The sequence below is a fragment of the Pseudophryne corroboree genome, chromosome 10, assembly GCF_028390025.1.
Source record: "Pseudophryne corroboree isolate aPseCor3 chromosome 10, aPseCor3.hap2, whole genome shotgun sequence".
Lineage (NCBI taxonomy): Eukaryota > Metazoa > Chordata > Amphibia > Anura > Myobatrachidae > Pseudophryne > Pseudophryne corroboree.
The window spans coordinates 43354482-43374589 of NC_086453.1; the positions used below are offsets into that span (position 1 = coordinate 43354482).

The window sequence follows — 20108 nt, forward strand, 5'->3', positions numbered from 1 at the left end:
TATTATAACTATGTTTCCTTTGTAAACCTCATAAATATTTTTTGTATTAAATCCTATCCATTACAGGGGTGCAACCCTAAACAACCAAAAATTGATAGTATGGGGTAAATTCACTAAAACTTCTAAAACAAAGAATTGGTGATGTTGCCCGTAGCGACCAATCATTTCTCTATTGCCTTTTACAAAATGATAGAAAGCATCCGATTGGTTGCTATGGACAACATCGCCAAGTCTCTGTTTTAGAAGCTTTAGTAAATTTACCCGTAAGCGAGCAAAAAGAAGAGAAGGGTTGTATTAGATGGGTGCACAAACTAATTACTAAAATTCACTTTTATTGTTGTTTTACTTATAAAATATCCCCTTTTCCTGGGTACAAAATGGTGAAATATAGAGGTTGAAATCAATGACAGATTGACGTTTACAGATAAATTGTGATAGGAAATTAAAGTATATGATAAAAGATAAAAAACGGTGTCAACTTAGCGTGTCTCTTTAATTCAAATTGTTATTCTGTGACTGCTATATTAAACTGCATTAATATTCAGCTCCAGTTTATATCATTTATAATGATTGGGTGTTGGGAGTACAGAGACTGTATTTGGTCACCAATGAATGAAATGATAGGTGTATATTGATAATAAAGGTGGTAACCCCTCGTGTGCTGGGGCTGTAGGGTAATTTATTTATATTAAATATATCCAATCTGTATGTTTTAGTTTCCAGTGAATATGAGTTCCGCAAAAATATTAGTAAGATACTGTATGTTTTTAATAGATGATAATTTTTAAGATGATTAGAGGGTTTAATGGAGTTATGACTGCACATGGCTAAACCTCAGAAATCCGCTCTCCTGTGTGTGCCACAATGCATCACTCTATGTATAATGTAACATTGGGCCTAATTCAGAGTTGATCGCAGCAGTAAATTTGTTAGCAGTTGGGCAAAACCATGTGCACTGCAGGGGGGGGGGCAGATGTAACATGTGCAGAGAGAGTTATATTTGGGTGGGGTGTGTTCAAACTGAAATCTAAATTGCAGTGCAAAAATAAAGCAGCCAGAATTTACCCTGCACAGAAACACTATACCCCACCCAAATCTAACTCTCTCTGCTCATGTTACATCTGCCCCACCTGCAGTGCACCTGGTTGGTCATTCCGAGTTGATCACACATAGCAACTTTTGCTGCTTGTGTGACCCACTTGACGCCGCCTATGGGGAAGTGTATTAGCATAGCAGGGCTGTGATCGCTTGTGCAGCCCTGCTGTGCTAAAAAAGTGTCCTGCAAAACAAGACCAGCCCTGCACCACCTTACCCAGTGTGACGGATCCAGCGATGAAGGTCCCGGCTGTGATGTCAGACATCCGCCCTCCAAACGCCTGGACACGCCTGCGTTCACCTTACCACGCCCGGAAAACGCGTGCGGGGGGGGGGGGGGGGTTGACGCCAAGATTGTGCTTCCCGTTGTCAATCTTCTTGCGATCGGGCCTGCGATCACTTTCTTTGGTCCTGGCGTCATTGCCCGGCAACTGCCGTCGCTGGGCAACGACGCGCAGCCGCAGTTCCGACCCGATTGCACTGCAGCGAAGAACTGGTGCGTGCGAACGGGTCGGAATGACCCCCATGGTTTTGCCCAACCGCTAACAAATTTGCTACTGCAATCAACTCTGAATTACCCCCATATACAGATAATTGACACCATTGTTCTACTGTAGATAAATGGTTCTTCATCGACATCAGCTCTTCACTCTCATTGCGTGTTAATAATGCTGTAGATGTCGTTTTTCTGTCCTTTGAGATCCTTTAAAAAAAAAGAGAAAAAAAATTAAGAAAATGTGGACTATATTAAGCAAACATAAGGAAATGTTAATGTATAATATTATTATTTATATTCACTTTTAAAGTTTGTAGTAACAATATAGAGATCAGCCTTATTTTATAAACATCCCATGCATATAGAATTATTGGTAGGGATGTTTTAACACAGAAGGGGGCCCGTATGCACCTCCGAGGTGGGCCACCTCCTCTGTAAGTCACAGTAGTTTCTGGCATTGTGCCGGAGTCTAGTGCGGATACATGGTACCCGCCATATTCCGGAGACCAATTTGGCTACTGCGCATGCGCGGTGGCCATTCTGCCGGCAATTTTTGCTGCAACTGCAGTGCCTGATGCTGGACTCCGGAAAGGTAATTATTAAAAATGGGTGCAGTGTGGGCCCCTCCTGGACCCACGGACTCGTGTGCACCACACCCATTATAAAAATGCCTGTGATTATTGGGTTTCATTTACGATATAAATAAATTCAAAAATAGAAATGTGCTGTTGTTTCATGTGGTTGAGGGTAGAAAATGTTTTTGGGATTTAAATAGGTAATAAAGCATAATATAGCATGCACCGAACATGCTTACATGACAGTGTTGTACTGTACAATACACAGTAATATCCTCAAATACATGGCAGCTATTAAAGAGAATGACTAGCAAAGATATATGAGGAAGACCTGTTTATTTTACATTTTTAAAGATATTTGTAAATTAATTGCCTCTTTTAAAATAAATGTATGTAATACGGTTAATATCCCGATGGTTGGGATTTTGGCACACAAGATACCGGCGCCAGAATCCTGACACACAACACATACCGGACACCGGAATCTCGAAAGGGGACAAAACACTAAGACCGGAATCCAGACCAACGTGATCCCAATCATACACACAGATGACCGGGTAAGTGCTAAGCCAGGGATGGGGAAGATAGGTTTAGGCAACCCTTGGGTGACTTAGTGTTAGGGTGCAGGAGGAGGGCGGTGGTATAGGTTTAGGTTGCAGGGAGGGAGGGTTGGGGTTAGGCACGACTGAGGAGGGTTAGGGTTAGGCTGCGGGGGGATGGTTAGGTTCAGGGTGCATGGAGGGGGTTAGGGTTAGGCACCACCTGGTGGAGTTAGGGTTAGACTGTGAGGGGGTAAGGGTTAGACACCTAAAAGGGAGTGTTAGGGTAGGGTACGGGGAGGGTAGGAGAATTTACCAATCCCTGTCAGGATTTTTACTGTTGGGATGCCGCTGTCGGTCTACTGACCACCGGCTTCCCAACAGTCAACATTTAATAGGCAACCCAAATGTATCTCTGTAGGTTTATTTTTTTTATCCCAAACTGAATATTTTTATAGTACTTTTATATTTTTATAGTAATATTGAGCTCTATATCAATTTAAGTAAATTAAATTATAATCTGTGTAAGTACAAATATTATAATATAATAGTAATCATTTATATAAATATACAGTATAAACTGCTATTACATTGTTCTAATTATTAGGACTATATCATGCTATGCATTGTTTGATAATCTCTTTAAGCTCTCTATGCAACAATTCATTTTTAGCTCTTATTTATCATGGCAATATATTTTAAAATACATACAGAGTCAGGGGCTCTGAGGGGAACCTGTCCCAGTGAAGTGTAAAAAGTAAAGTAATAATGTGATTGCTTACACAATCACTTTACATGTGGGTTTATACCTGGTTACTGGATATGAGTAGCCATCCAGCCATGCATTTGCTTGTAGCCATTCAGATCCATGTACAAAGAAAATAGGGCCAACTACTGTAGTAGCCTATAGGTTACAGTGGCTAATACCATCAAAATAAGGCACTAGCTATCGAGACTGATAAATACAGCAATATCATAGCGCCCACTGATTACACTGCTGATTGAAAATAGAGTGACTGCAATATATATCAGAGATATGAGCCAAAGTACCCCATTAATTAATTTGTGGAATATTAACATACATAGAAATTCTATGCAAAATAACATTAATACATTGTCCAATAATGAGATCAACTTAATATGGGACAATATAAATTAAGAAAATGACCTGTGATCAAGTCAGTGGCGTCAAAGGAGTTGATGCCACCCAGTGCACCCAGTGAATTGTGTGCCATAAGTTTGGGCTGCCCCAAGAGACTCTCCCCGCACTGCAAAAAAACTCCTCAGCAGCTGGGCAATGCAATATAACATCACAGTGGAGGAGCCATCCTTTTATTGTCACCCCTTTGGATGGTGACACCTGGTGCAGTCTGCAACTCCTGATAAGGTTAGTAACCAGCCAGGGTGTGTGTGTCAATTGTTTAAAACTATTTTTTTTTTGTATTGTGGTTTGGTGGGGTATAGGGATGTGAGATTCATATATCGTGTATCCATCCCGTCTACCATGGAGGAATTGTTAAGGGCCCTAGCTAATGTGGCTGTGGGGCAACATTCCCAGATGCAGCTTCTCCAAACACAAGTACAGACTCAGCAGGAAACCCTGCGCCTGATTTATGATGAAGTGGGTCTCCTGCAACAGCATCACCAGGAGCCTAGGCAGGTTATTTCATAGTAGAGAAGGATTTACTATATAGGGTTGTCGAGGAACAGATTAAGAAAGTTGAGTAGCTTATAGTGCCACGGGTCCATCAGCCTCTGGTCCTGGAAGCTGCCCATTCACAGTTGTGGGGAGGACATTTGGGGGAAGAGAAAACTCTGCAGAGATTACAGCAGTGATTTTTCTGGCCGGGAATCCAAGTGTCGGTAGCAAAGTGCTGTCAGGAGCATCCCATCTGCCAGCATACCGCACCAAAGCTGCAGTACAGAGCTCCCCTCATACCTCTTCTGGTAATCTCCATTCCCTTTGAAAGGATTGGGATGGATAATGTGGGGCCGGTGGAAAAACGAGCAAGGGAACACCAGTATATCTTAGTCCTCCTTGATTATGCCACACGATACCCTGAAGCCATCCCTCTACGGAATATGAAGACAACAACCATTGCTAAAGAACTATTGCTGCTCTTCTCCCACCTGGGAATACCCAAGGAGGTCCTCACTGACCAGGGGACCCCCTTTTTGTCCTTGCTGATGAGTGATTTATATTGAATGCTGGGGGTTAAAAAGATTTGCACCTCAGTGTATCATCCCCAGACCAATGGCTTGGTGGAACGTTGTAACCGCACCGTCAAGCAGATGATCGGGAAGGCAGTTGCCCAGGCCAAAAGGGATTGGGACCAGCTTTTACCTTTTCTGATGTTCGCCATCCGAGAGGTTCCCCAGTCCTCTACTGGCTTTAGCCCCTTTAAGCTGTTGTACGGCAGACAGCACTGGGGAATCCTGGACCTCCTAAACAAGGGGTGGGAACAACAGATGTCCCTGGAGCCAAACGTAGTACAGTTCATCCACCAGCTGTATGGTTGCTTCCAGCAGATAGGTCCATTAGCCAGGGACCGTATGATTCAGGCCCAGTCTAGACAGAAATGTCATTATGACATCCCAGCTGAGAAATTATGTTTTAACACTGGGGACAAGATCTTAGTCCTGGTACCCACAGTGGAGAGCAAGCTGTATGCCCATTGGCAAGGGCCATATACAGTGCTCGAGGCTGTGGGGCCTGTAACTTATCATGGGAACCAACTGGGAAAGTGGAAGCTTACACAGATCTATCATATAAATCTGCTGAATCCTTGGAAGGAAAGCTCAGAGACAGCAATGGCAAGAGTGGCCAAGATCTCAGCTAGTGTGGTCCCAATTGACAGATTTCTCGATGAGGTCAAGACAAGTTAAGCTCAAGACATGGTCATGGGAAATACAGATGTCTTTTCGATGATTCCAGGGAGGACTAAGATCACCAAGCACAACATCGTTACTCCTCCGGGGGTAGTGGTCAATCTGCGGCCGTACCGGATACCCGAGGCAAAGAGGGATGCAGTACACAAGGAACTGGAGGTCATGTTACGCCAGGGGGTTATTGAAGAGTCCACCAGTGACTGGAATAACCCCATAGTGCTGGTTCCCAAGCCGTCCAGAGCACTGCGGTTTTGCAATGACTTCCGCAGATTAAACCAGGTGTCTTAATTTGATGCCTATCCCATGCCACGCGTTGATGAGATAATTGAGCAACTGGCCCAAAGCCAATACTTGACCACTCTTGACATTACCAAAGACTTGTGGCAGATTCCCCTCATCGAGGCTGCCAAGGTGAAAATGGCCTTTTCCACCCCAGATGGCCTATTTCAGTATTGAGTTTTGCCATTTGGTCTTCATGGGGCCCCGGCCACATTCCAGCAGGCTATAAATAAGCTCCTCCATTCCTACCGAAAGTACGCAGCCGCATACCTAGATAACATTGTTATCTTCAGCGACGACTGGGAGTCTCATCTGGCCAAAGTGGAAGCTGTATTAAAAACTCTGCGCTTCCACGGCATCATGGACAACCCAGAGAAGTGTGCGATAGGTATGTTGGAGGCTAAGTACTTGGGGTAAATGGTGTGCCAGGGCCAAATTAAACCTCAGGTTAATAAGGCGGAGGCGGTTGCTGTCTGGCCAAGGCCTGAGAGGAAGACCCAACTCAGGGCCTTCTTAGGCCTGGTGGGATATTACCGCAAGTTTGTCCCATACTTTGCCACCAGAGCAGCTACGCTCACTGATTGCTTGAAAAGCAAATTCCGGACAAGCTTGTGTGGACGTTCCAGGTACATGAGGCCTGGAAGGACTTAAAAAGTGCCCCGTGTAAAGCACCAGTGTTGATAGCCCTGGACTTCGGTAAAAGGTTCATCCAGCAGATGGATGCTGCAGGAACAGGCCTCTGAGCAGTGTTGTCTCAGGAGGTAGGTGGGGAAGAGAAATCAGTCCTCTATCTCAGCAGGAAACTACTGCCTAGGGAACAGCGATATGACATGGTAGAGCAGGAATGTCTGGCTATAAAGTAGACAGTAGAGACTCAGAGGTACTGTCTCCTGGGATGGGAGTTCACCTTAATTATCAATCACGCTCCACTCCAATGGATGTGCCTAAATAAGGAAATCAACGCCCGGGTAACACAGTGGTTCCTTGCCCACCAGCCATACCGCTTCAAGGTCCAGCAGAGAGCAGAAGGATTACAGGGCAATGTGGATGTCCTTTCGAGGATGTTCCTATCCTCAGATGGTACAGAGCCCTGTGGGGTGAAAGTAGAGGGGGGGGGGGAGTAGCTTCACCCATAGGCTCGAAGATTAGGGGAGGATATGTGGCAGTCCAGTCCAGATGTCACCCTGGGTGTTTGCAGGACAGGGCACAACAGTTCAGGTGCCCTGGGCCAAAGTGACCTGGGTTTAGGACTGGACCAAGAGGAAGCCCAGGGAGGTGTTGGGACACAGCAAGTTGTCATTCGGCCTTAGCACAGCCAGTTTTGGATCCATGGGGTTTGGATGGGAGAGAGAGAGAGTGGGCCTGCTCCCACCAATATAGGTCCGGGCCAGGTTTTGGTGTAAGCAATCTCAGCAATCAGGCACATCTGTGCCACACTTTTAGAAAGCTCGTTAGGGCAAGGGCTCACCGCTCCTGATGCCTACAAGTGGCCAGGCGATAGATGGTGGGCTAGTGGGTTAGAGACAGGGAGCCTGAGATTTGTATACTGTACATGCTGTTTATGAACCGGTGCCTGATTAAGGTAACTTGCAAACTTGCCGTGTTAAAGACCTGTTCACTGTGCTGTGGAAGTAAACAGACTGCTTTTCCCATACAACTCTTGTCTGGTGGCAGGTCACTTTCTTACTATATATATATATATATATTAACACAAAAGCTAGGCATAAACAATCAAACAATTAAATTATATGCACCTCTATTCTTTTAAATTATCCACTATCCTGCAATAAGTTAACCTATACAAAAGTTAATACATGCAATACAAAAAAATATCTTTATAGAGGAAAAAAATTTGAGTATAGTCTTTACTAATTGATTACCTGGGTATTCTATTATTTAAATAACTGCAGTTGATAAACTCATTGGGGCCCTTAAGTAAATAGAACACTCTAGCTAAGCTACTGGTCAGGTATCCCATTCCAATAAGGATCCAGTGTCCAGTGAATTATGTCTGTATGTAGGAGTACTGAGTTTGACTTCTTAATGTTCTCACTTCTTCCAAAAACGCTAAATAAACAGTGTAACGTGCTAGATGCAGGGATTTCTATACATTTTGGGGGTTATTCAGACCTTATCATTGCTGTGAATTTTCGCACAGCGGGCTATCAGGTCATAAATGCGCATGCGTATGCACCACAATGGGCACACGCGTCAGACAACAACAACGGGCATCACTGGACACTAGGCTGTATTTTTGTATGGGCTCAATGGGGACTTGCCCATGGGCCTCAGGAGTCCACGGGCCCTAGGCTGATAGCTGGGGATCCCCTCTTTCGAGGGGTACCAGACATTTGGAAATCGGCCATAGGGAACCTGAGATAACCAACTTCTAAGCAGTGGTCCCCATCTGAGCCTATTAATTGCTCTTCCCAGTCAGATATCTTGGGTTCTCTCTGACTTAGAGTTTTTCTGAGGGTATACTACAAAACCTGGGACTCTCCCCTTTTGGTGGACACTGGCAACTTGTCTCTACTATGCCCAGAACCAGAGATATCAGCCTTCCAGCAGCCGGTCCCTGCTCCAGCTCCACATGCCTAATATGCAGTTTTATATTTTCGTTGGTGGATTGTTCTGGCTCCTGAACTCTGGAAAGCTACCAGCAGTGACCTAACAAATTCTCATAGAGAGAGTAAGTTGCTAATTAGCGTGTCTCATCTATTCTGATTTTTTATTCCACCTATGCACTGGAGACTACTGAAGTACTGTGGGGTATAATTATCAATTTATAATTACCCCTTGAATTTTTACCTCTCACTACGTGTTTTATGTTTGTTCTTGTCATGTCCATGTTTACCGGTAATAGGTAGTCACATATATACCCTCATGTGTTTTTTAAATTGAAAAACTTATCGTTTTTGATGGTTTCAATAAAATACAAAATATAAGTTTAATCATTGTTTTTTTTGTTTTAGTTATTACCACATCCTATCCAGTGCGCTGGGGAAAACTTTTGTTTCTGCATTAGCTACTGATGGGCTATATAGATGAGTGACTCTCCTGCCCTCTCATTTGTTGCTGTGCCTGCCACTCTGGTAAACTCTCCTCCCGCTGTCCTTGGCTGTGCCTCCTCCAGCCAGTGTCAGACTGGGGCATGAAGGGCCCACTGGGGGAATGCTGTTGTAAGGGCCCATGCTTAAGGGTGTGGCCAGGCTCCACTAGGGCGTGGCCAGCCACCACAGAGGTTTGGCTAACTATTACAGAGTACATGTTCTGTACCCCTTGGTAAATATATCATAAACTATATTAGCGTGAAGTATAATGTAGCATAAGTAAAATGCATAATTCAAGTGCACTAGGATAGAGTCTGGAACCTGATCCCTAGAGGAGCAGGAGGGCCCACAGGCAGTGGGTCTCACCAGTGGTTTCCCCTGTTCTCCTGTGGGCCAGTCCGACCCTGCCTCCAGCCATCACTGTCATCAGGTGTCGGAAGAAGCCAGCTCCCTCCTCCCATGGTTTTAGGCTCCTATGCATGTGTGGGAAAATGGCCAGAAGCGCGGGTGGAAGTATCTTCCCAATTGCCCTGTCATCACTGCCATCACTCAGCACAGCCTGGATACAGTGCACGTTCGGTTGCTTGCCGTTGCTGATAATAGCTCTTTTACCTGAGGTGGCTGAGGGCCAGATGTACCAAGCCTTGAAAAGTGATAAATTGCATGGTGATAAAGTCCAGCCAACCAGCTCCTGTCATTTTTCAAACCCAGCCTGTAACATGACAGTTTGGAGCTGACTGGCTGGTACTTTGGCCCTCATTCCGAGTTGATCGCTAGCTGCTTTCAGTCGCAGCGCGGTGATCAGGCAAAAAATCCGCGTTTTTGCGCATGCGTATCGTCCGCAGTGCGCACACGCCAAGTACTTTCACACAAAAGTATGCAGTTTTACACAAGGTCTAGCGCGCTTTTCAGTCGCACTGCTGATCGGTGAGTGATTGACAGGAAAGAGGCGTTTCTGGGAGGTAACTGTCTGTTTTCCGGGAGTGTGGTAAAAAACGCAGGCGTGTCAGATGAAAACGCAGGCGTGCCTGGGGAAACGGGGGAGTGGCTGGCCGAACGCAGGGCGTGTTTGTGACGTCAAAGCAGGAACCAAACTGTCTGCAGTGATCGCAAGGTAGGAGTAGGTCTGGAGCTACTCAGAAACTGCTTGAAAAGATTTTCGAGCAGTTCTGCTAATCTTTCGTTTGCACTTCTGCTAAGCTAAGATACACTCCCAGAGGGTGACGGCTTAGAGTGTGCATTGCTGCTAAATGCAGCTAGCGAGTGATCAACTCGGAACGAGGGCCTTTATCACCGTGAAATGTAGCACTTTTCAAGGTTTAGTACAATTCCCCCTGATTGAGCCTGAAGTGCGCTCTAGCTAGGGAGATCTGCAGACTCACTGCTGCTGTCACATCGCCCTCTTTATACTCTCCCCCAGCCAGCACGAGCTCCCCACATTTTCCCGCTTAGGTCTCGTGCCTATCCTGTTAATATAACAGCTTACCCAGGGCGCGTGAGTCTTCTAGAGCCATCTATGCACTAACTACTAATGTGGTCAGTGCATAGAAGGATATATACAATCTGCCTTGTGTAAATATATTAAATAATAAAAAGTATGTATATATTTGTGTACTATCTCATCAAGTTTACTGTTTAATTTCCACACATTTCAGTTTTATAAATGAATTTTGGTTTTAGTTCATATATGTATTATGTTGTAATTATATACCATTTATATATTAATAAACAGTACCTTTATCCTATACTTCTAAGAATACAGTATACTATTAATAACTAAGTGATCACCATAACCATATAGCCCATACTATGGCTACAATATGATTGCAAAACAGTTACCGGGGATAAGAGTAACACTTTATTTTATTAATATTTACTTACATACTTTACTTATTTACTTATATGTTTACTTATTATAGAGTAAGAAAATTACTTGCACCAATGATCATAAGTGATAAAATATATTTCTGCATGGGATATATGCAGTGGTTGATTTTAATTATGCAGCCCCCCCCCCCCCCCCCCAGTAAATTCTGCCACCTCAGTTCAGTGTCAGTGAGCCAGATGCAGTCCTACTGGAAGTCCTACCTGCCGGTCATAGACACTACAGGCAGTCCCACTATTAGGTAATTCCTCCCTCAGGGACTACCAGACTAGGCTGCGATTAGCGGAGAGCTGGCTTTCTGTAGATTTGCTGAAAATTGCTGAGCAGCACAATCCAGACACATACAAGTGGACCGACTCAGAGGCTAAGGGGTATATGTACTAAGCCTTGGAGAAAGAGAAAGTGGACGGAGATAAAGTACCAGCCAATCAGCTCCTAACTGCCATGTTAGATGTTGTGTTTGAATAATGACAGGCTGGGACCACACATAGCAGCCAAGCGGGTCGCGTTGCTTGGCCGGGAGGGGGGTTTTGTGTGCACACGGATCCTATTCTGCGGGACCCTGTGTGACCACATAGGAAGAAGATGGCAGTGTGCAAGGTTGCAGCAGCTTGGAGTTCCAGTATATGCATGAGGAGGCTGATTCTGCGACTGGTGGTTGCAGTCTTTCTTGTGTCTGTAGCGGTGGGCCATCTTCAGTATGCCCAGCTGGAGCTGCTTGTCATCCGTGATGATGAAGCGGTGGGCAGCCAGGGAGAGACGCGCCTGTGGGCAGGAGGAAGCCGGGAAGCTTTGCCTGGCCCGTTGGAAACAGTGTCCCAGGCAGATGATGTCATCACCTGTGGCTGTGGAGAGAGCCGGTGGGGCAGAGAGAGCAAGTATCAGGAAAACAAAGGTGGGAACCTGCAGCCAGATGGTGGTGGGGAAGGCTCCATTTGGGTAGCACCAAGGAGAAAGAGGTGCCCACATCGGGAACGGAGACAAAAGCGGGATAAAAGGGTTAAGTCCCCTTTCAGCCCCCCCTTGCCAAGTATCTTTCTGGCTAATGTTTGTTCCCTGACCAACAAAGTGGATGAACTACTGCTTAGACCTTCTATCAGGAACATTATGAGTTCATGCTCTACGGTAGTTTTGACTGAGACTTGGCTTACTAGTAGTATTCCGGATTTGGCTGTCCAGCTCCCAGATAGATCTATGTTCAGAGCGGACAGACTAGTCTCCTCTGGCAAACAGAGAGAAGGTGGACTGTTTATTTATATTAGCAATAACTGGTACACAGATACAGTCGTTATTGAAAGTCATTGTTCTCCGAAGCTGGAATTTCTGATGTTGAAGTGTAGGCCCTTTTAATTACCTCGGGAATTCTCCGCTGTAAAAGTGACTGCGGTTTATATTCCACCACAGGCTGCTGCCAAGGATGCTTTGGAGATTCTTTATAATGCTGTTTCTAAGAGGCAGGGGGTTTATATGGAGGGAGTTTTCTTGGTAGCTGGTGATTTTAACAAAGTGAATTTAAAGTCTGTATTACTGAAATTTTATAGAAATGTATTTGCTCCGACCAAGGGGTGATAACATTTTAGATCAGGTTTTTAGCAGTGTTAAACAGGCATATAAAACTATTATGTGTCCACATGTTGGGGTTTCTGACCATATGTCTATGTATCTTATTCCTTCGTATATCTCACTGTTGAAAAGAAGAAAAGTGGAAAATAGATTGGTCTGTGCATGGCCGGAGGATGCTATGTCTAGGCTACAAGATTGTTTTGAGACAACATATTGGGAATTGTTTATTTCTCAGTCTGTTGAAAACTCACAGGTTAATATTAACCATTTAGCTTCAGCTGTACTCTCATACTGTATATGTATTGGTGTATTGGGAATGTTATCATTATGAAGAGTATTAAGCAGTTCTCGAATGAGGAGAAGCTGTGGATGAACGGCGAGGTGCGTTCATTATTGCACGCTAGAAATCAGGCCTTTAAGGCAAAAGATCAGGCAGTATATAGGGAAACTAGATCAAGTTTGAAAAAGGGGACTGCAAAGACGAAAAGGGATTATTTGGCAAGGATTGAGTCTAGGTTTGAAAATGATTTAGACTCTAGGAGTATGTGGAATGGAATTCGCAGCTTGACTGACTGGGAAGTGAAACCCACATTTGATGGGCGTGTTGATGTTGACTTATTGGACTTATTATTCCTATGCCCATTTTGACAGAGGTAATAAATCTGTAGATACTAAATTGTCTCCAAGTTGTGCTGATAAAGTGCTAGTTTTTACTGAGGACGAGGTCAGAAATTGTCTGCTAGGTGTCAGTGTTCAAAAAGCGCCTGGTCCGGATGTCATTCCAGGGAAAGTATTGAAAGGCTGTGCTGATGGAATCTGTCATGTTTTTACCTATATTTTTAGTTTGTCCTTATTAAAGTGCATAGTCCCTGAATGTTTTAAGAACACATTAGTTATCCCAGTCCCAAAAAACTCCAGGGTCACTAATTTAAATGACTGTAGGCCGATACTACTGACACCTTTAATTATGAAGTATTTGAGAGGTTAGTTCTAACACATATGAAAAGTTACCTATCCCCTGATTTTGACAGATATCAATTTGCATATAGACAAAAGAGGTCAACGGAGGACACATTGATTTCTGTTGTTCACGCCTCTCTTTGTCATCTAGAGAGGCCTAGTATGTATGTTAGAATACTTTGTATAGACTATAGTTTAGCATTCAACACCATCCCCCCTATTGCTTTGGATTAGGAAATTGCACAAGATAGGGTTCACTGCCATTTTGTGCAATTGGGTCCTGGATTTTGTAATAAATAGGCCACAACATGTGGGATTGGGCAATTTAAAATCAGGTATTACTAAGATTAGTACTGGTACCCCACAAGTACATGTCTTGAGTCGCTTTTTATTTTCACTTTTCACATACGATTGTGCTTCTATGTCTAAATCAAATTTAATTATAACATTTGCAGATGATACGACAGTTGTGGGGCTTATATTGGATGGAGATGAGACTATGTACCGAGAAGAGGTGGATATGTTGGTTGGTTGAGGAGAGACAAATAGCCTATTGCTAAATTTAAAAAAAAGACCAAATAAATTATTATTGAATTTAGAAAGACAAATAGATCTAACCTGATGCCACTATCTATTGCCAATTTGGATGTTGAAAGGGTAAAATGTTTTAAATTGTTAGGCACTATTATTACAGATTAACTGACCTGGAGTTCCAATGTTTTATCTATGGTTATAGTTTCAAGGATGGGGGGGAAGGGGTGTAATCCTCTGCACTGGACTTATATTGAATTGGTAATACTGATAATCAAATAACAAGAAAAACCCCAATTTCCATATTATGGATCAATTTATAATATTCTGTGGGGGTGCCGCCATAGACAATAAATTGAAGAAAAGATACTGAAAAGAAAAGGATTGTCTCTTTGTTGGCACACTTATGAGAGAAAGGTATGTATATTTAAAATATAACTTTTAATTACGATTAGTTAAAATTCCTGAGAATGTGAAAAATCATAAGACAACAATCACAAACAGTACATAAAGTGAAACAAAATATAATAAAGATAAGAATATTATTAAATCCTGCCTATGTGTCCTTATTATATTTATACCTTTAATAATACTTGAATATGTCTCACTGTAGTTTAAGAGAAACCACAAATTGTTAGTTGCTCAGAAAAATTCTTAATTTATTGGAATACTTTTATTAATTCAAATCGTGAGCAGGTATGGTTTTATAACCAGTAATCATACTGTGGTTAAATCTTTATTTTAAATATCTGATTTTGCACATATCATGGGACCAAACTGCATCTATCCTGCACACAGGATCAATGAGCAAAAATGTATCATTGCTGTGAATTTTCGGACAGCGGGCGATCAGGTCATAAATGCGCATGAGTTTGCACCGCAATGGGCACACACGTCAGACAACAATGGGCATCACTGGACACTAGGCTGTATTTTTGTATGGGCTCAATGGGGACTTGCCCATGGGCCCCAGGAGTCCACGGGCCCTAGACTGATAGCTGGGGATCCCCTCTTTCGAGGGGTACCAGACATTTGGAAATCGGCCATAGGGAACCTGAGATAACCAACTTCTAAGCAGTGGTCCCCATCTGAGCCTATTAATTGCTCTTCCCAGTCAGATATCTTGGGTTCCCTCTGACTTAGAGTTTTTCTGAGGATATACTACAAAACCTGTGACTCTCCCCTTTTGGTGGACACTGGCAGCTTGTCTCTACTGTGCCCAGAACCAGAGATATCAGCCTTCCAGCAGCTGGTCCCTGCTCCATCTCCACACCTGCAATGTAGTTTTATATTTTCGTTGGTGGATTGTTCTGGCTCCTGAACTCTGATCCCCAAGTCCCCAGTACCTCCTGAAAGAGGGGGAATCTCTAGTGTTTTATACCATTCAAAGCTAAGAAATCTAATTCCAGAAACTGGAGATATCTGCAGTCAAGTAAGCTTCCCTCCCACCAGAAAATGATGAATATTAAGCCCACTACACTATCCACCCCTCCGCTGCATATTAAACACCCCCTACCACCCTGGAAGTCATATATCAGGCACCCCTCATTCAGCCCAATGCCCCTTCTACAGTTTATTGTTCTCCCTCCCGCCCCATCTGTGCAGTAAAAGAGTAATTACTGTTCCAGGTCCTACATGCTGAGCAGAAGATAGAACACCCCTACCACCTGCGGGACATCAAAGCTGCCACACAACTTTCTCTGCACATGTTACATCTGCCCCACCTGAACTGCATATGGTCTTGTCCAGTAGAGGAAAATGTTGTTTTGCAATCAACCTTGAATTAGGCCCTTAGTAGCTAGACACTTCACAGTGAGAATGAAAGTCTCTTTCTCATTCACAGTTCCTGTACTTTCTCTCTAGATCCAAGGATACACTTTATCATGAATAATTATGCCTCTACTTATTACTGCTCATGTCAAAATCCTTTTCACTGTATATTATATCACTGCTTTATACAATGAGTATGTATTATAATTCCAATTTAACTTCCCTCCTGTCTCTTTTAATTCCTTACTCATTCACAGCTGATATATAGATTTATAATACTGTCTGTAACCACTCTAACTGCTCCTACTTTTGCCTTCTCTCACTTTATACTGTCCCTATTAATTAACAGACAGATTGCTCTGCATACATGTTTAAATCCCCCCCCCCCCCCCCACCTGCTGCCTGTACTATGAGCAAGTTTAATCTCACCACTTTCCATCTGTCAGCACTCCAGTACTCCCCCGGCTATTAGCTACTGATGGGCTATATAGATGAGTAACTCTCCTGCCCTCTCATTTGTTGCTGTGCCTGCCACTCTGGTAAACTCTCCTCCCGCTGTCCTTGGCTGTGCCTCCTCCAGCCAGTGTCGGACTGGGGCATGAAGGGCTCACCGGGAAAATGCTGTTGTAAGGGACCATGCTTAAGGGTGTGGCCAGGCTCCACAGGGGGTGTGGCCAGCCACCACAGAGGTTTGGCTAACTATTACACAGTACATGTTCTGTACCGCTTGGTAAATATATAATAAACTATATTACCGTGAAGTATAATGTAACATAAGTAAAATGCATAATTCAAGTGCACTAGGATAGAGTCTTGCATCTGATCCCTAGAGGAGGAGGAGGGCCCACAGGCAGTGGAGCCCACCGGTGGTTTCCCCTGTTCCCCTGTGGGCCAGCCCGACCCTGCCTCCAGCTATCACTGTCATCAGGTGCCGGAAGAAAGAAGCCAGCTCCCTCACTCTTGCGCCACTGCCTGCTGCTGCCTCCTCCCATGGTTTTATGCTCCTATTTATGTGTGGAAAATGGCCAGAAGCGTGGATGGAAGTAACTTCCCAATCGCCCCGTCATCAGTGCCATCACTCAGCACAGCCTGGATCCAGTGCACGTTCGGCTACTTGCCGTTGCTGATAATAGCTCTTTTACCTGAGGTGGCTGAGGGCCAGATGTACCAAGCCTTGAAAAGGGATAAATTGCATGGTGATAAAGTCCAGCCAACCAGCTCCTGTCATTTTTCAAACCCAGCCTGTAACATGACAGTTTGGAGCTGACTAGCTGGTACTTTATCACCGTGGAATGTAGCACTTTTCAAGGCTTAGTACAAGTCCCCCTGATTGAGCCTGAAGTGCGCTCTAGCTAGGGGGATCTGCAGACTCACTCCTGCTGTCACATCGCCCTCTTTATACTCTCCCCCAGCCAGCACGAGCTCCCCACATTTTCCCGCTTAGGTCTCGTGCCTATCCTGTTAATATAACAACTTACCCAGGGCGCATGAGTCTTCTAGAGCCATCTATGCACTAACTACTAATGTGGTCAGTGCATAGAAGGATATATACAATCTGCCTTGTGTAAATATATTAAATAATAAAAAGTATGTATATATTTGTGTACTGTCTCATCAAGTTTACTGTTTAATTTCCACACATTTCAGTTTTATAAATGAATTTTGGTTTTAGTTCATATATGTATTATGTTGTAATTATATACCATTTATATATTAATAAACAGTACCTTTATCCTATACTTCTAAGAATACAGTATACTATTAATAACTAAGTGATCACCATAACCATATAGCCCATACTATGGCTACAATATGATTGCAAAACAGTTACCGGGGAGAAGAGTAACACTTTATTTTATTAATATTTACTTACATACTTTACTTATTTACTTATATGTTTACTTATTATAGAGTAAGAAAATTACTTGCACCAATGATCATAAGTGATAAAATATATTTCTGTATGGGATATATGCAGTGGTTGATTTTAATTATGCAGCCCCCCCCCCCCCCCCCCCCAGTAAATTCTGCCACCTCAGTTCAGTGTCAGTGAGCCAGATGCAGTCCTACTGGAAGTCCTACCTGCCGGTCATAGACACTACAGGCAGTCCCACTATTAGGTAATTCCTCCCTCAGGGACTACCAGACTAGGCTGCGATTAGCGGAGAGCTGGCTTTCTGTAGATTTGCTGAAAATTGCTGAGCAGCACAATCCAGACACATACAAGTGGACTGACTCAGAGGCTAAGGGGTATATGTACTAAGCCTTGGAGAAAGTGAACAGAGATAAAGTACCAGCCAATCAGCTCCTAACTGCCATGTTACATGCTGTGTTTGAATAATGACAGGCTGGGACCACACATAGCAGCCAAGCGGGTCCCGTTGCTTGGCCTGGAGGGGGGTTTTGTGTGCACACGGATCCTATTCTGCGGGACCCTGTGTGACCACATAGGATGAAGATGGCAGTGTGCAAGGTTGCAGCAGCTTGGAGTTCCAGTATATGCATGAGGAGGCTGATTCTGCGACTGGTGGTTGCAGTCTTTCTTGTGTCTGTAGCGGTGGGCCATCTTCAGTATGCCCAGCTGGAGCTGCTTGTCATCCGTGATGATGAAGCGGTGGGCAGCCAGGGAGAGACGCGCCTGTGGGCAGGAGGAAGCCGGGAAGCGATGCCTGGCCCGTTGGAAACAGTGTCCCAGGCAGATGATGTCATCACCTGTGGCTGTGGAGAGAGCCGGTGGGGCAGAGAGAGCAAGTATCAGGAAAACAAAGGTGGGAACCTGCAGCCAGATGGTGGTGGGGAAGGCTCCATTTGGGTAGCACCAAGGAGAAAGAGGTGCCCACATCGGGAACGGAGACAAAAGCGGGATAAAAGGGTTAAGTCCCCTTTCAGCCCCCCCTTGCCAAGTATCTTTCTGGCTAATGTTTGTTCCCTGACCAACAAAGTGGATGAACTACTGCTTAGACCTTCTATCAGGAACATTATGAGTTCATGCTCTACGGTAGTTTTGACTGAGACTTGGCTTACTAGTAGTATTCCGGATTTGGCTGTCCAGCTCCCAGATAGATCTATGTTCAGAGCGGACAGACTAGTCTCCTCTGGCAAACAGAGAGAAGGTGGACTGTTTATTTATATTAGCAATAACTGGTACACAGATACAGTCGTTATTGAAAGTCATTGTTCTCCGAAGCTGGAATTTCTGATGTTGAAGTGTAGGCCCTTTTAATTACCTCGGGAATTCTCCGCTGTAAAAGTGACTGCGGTTTATATTCCACCACAGGCTGCTGCCAAGGATGCTTTGGAGATTCTTTATAATGCTGTTTCTAAGAGGCAGGGGGTTTATCCGGAGGGAGTTTACTTGGTAGCTGTGGATTTTAACAAAGTGAATTTAAAGTCTGTATTACTGAAATTTTATAGAAATGTATTTGCTCCGACCAAGGGGTGATAACATTTTAGATCAGGTTTTTAGCAGTGTTAAGCAGGCATATAAAACTATTATGTGTCCACATGTTGGGGTTTCTGACCATATGTCTATGTATCTTATTCCTTCGTATATCTCACTGTTGAAAAGAAGAAAAGTGGAAAATAGATTGGTCTGTGCATGGCCGGAGGATGCTATGTCTAGGCTACAAGATTGTTTTGAGACAACATATTGGGAATTATTTATTTCTCAGTCTGTTGAAAACTCACAGGTTAATATTAACCATTTAAGATTCAGCTGTACTCTCATACTGTATATGTATTGGTGCATTGGGAATGTTATCATTATGAAGAGTATTAAGCAGTTCTCGAATGAGGAGAAGCTCTGGATGAACGGCGAGGTGCGTTCATTATTGCACGCTAGAAATCAGGCCTTTAAGGCAAAAGATCAGGCAGTATATAGGGAAACTAGATCAAGTTTGAAAAAGGGGACTGCAAAGGCGAAAAGGGACTATTTGGCAAGGATTGAGTCTAGGTTTGAGAATGGTTTAGACTCTAGGAGTATGTGGAATGGAATTCGCAGCTTGACTGACTGGGAAGTGAAACCCACAGGGTCACTACGATTGTGCTTCTATGTCTAAATCAAATTTAATTATAACATTTGCAGATGATACGACAGTTGTGGGGCTTATATTGGATGGAGATGAGACTATGTACCGAGAAGAGGTGGATATGTTGGTTGGTTGGTTGGGGAGAGACAAATAGCCTATTGCTAAATAAAAAAAAAGACCAAATAAATTATTATTGATTTTAGAAAGACAAATAGATGTAACCTGATGCCACTATCTATTGCCAATTTGGAGGTTGAAAGGGTAAAATGTTTTAAATTGTTAGACACTATTATTACAGATTAACTGACCAGGAGTTCCAATGTTTTATCTATGGTTAAGAAGACACAACAGCGTGTGTATTTTTGAGGAAATTGAATGCGGCAAACCTGTCTAAGAAATAGTTATTGAATTTTTATCGTTGTGTAATTGAAAGTATTTTAATTTATTG

The 20108-nt window shown here is 43.7% G+C and overlaps 1 protein-coding gene across 1 annotated transcript in view; it reads right to left on the minus strand.

The window, feature by feature from the left end:
• Positions 1–267: 267 nt before the first annotated feature.
• LOC134965924 (sialic acid-binding Ig-like lectin 8) overlaps positions 268–20108 on the minus strand; it is a 155259-nt gene continuing 135418 nt past the window's right edge. The window contains exon 10 of the mRNA XM_063942328.1: positions 268–1798. Coding sequence (XP_063798398.1) covers positions 1748–1798 — 51 coding nt within the window. The 3' untranslated portion in view covers positions 268–1747. The remainder of the gene's footprint in view (positions 1799–20108) is intronic.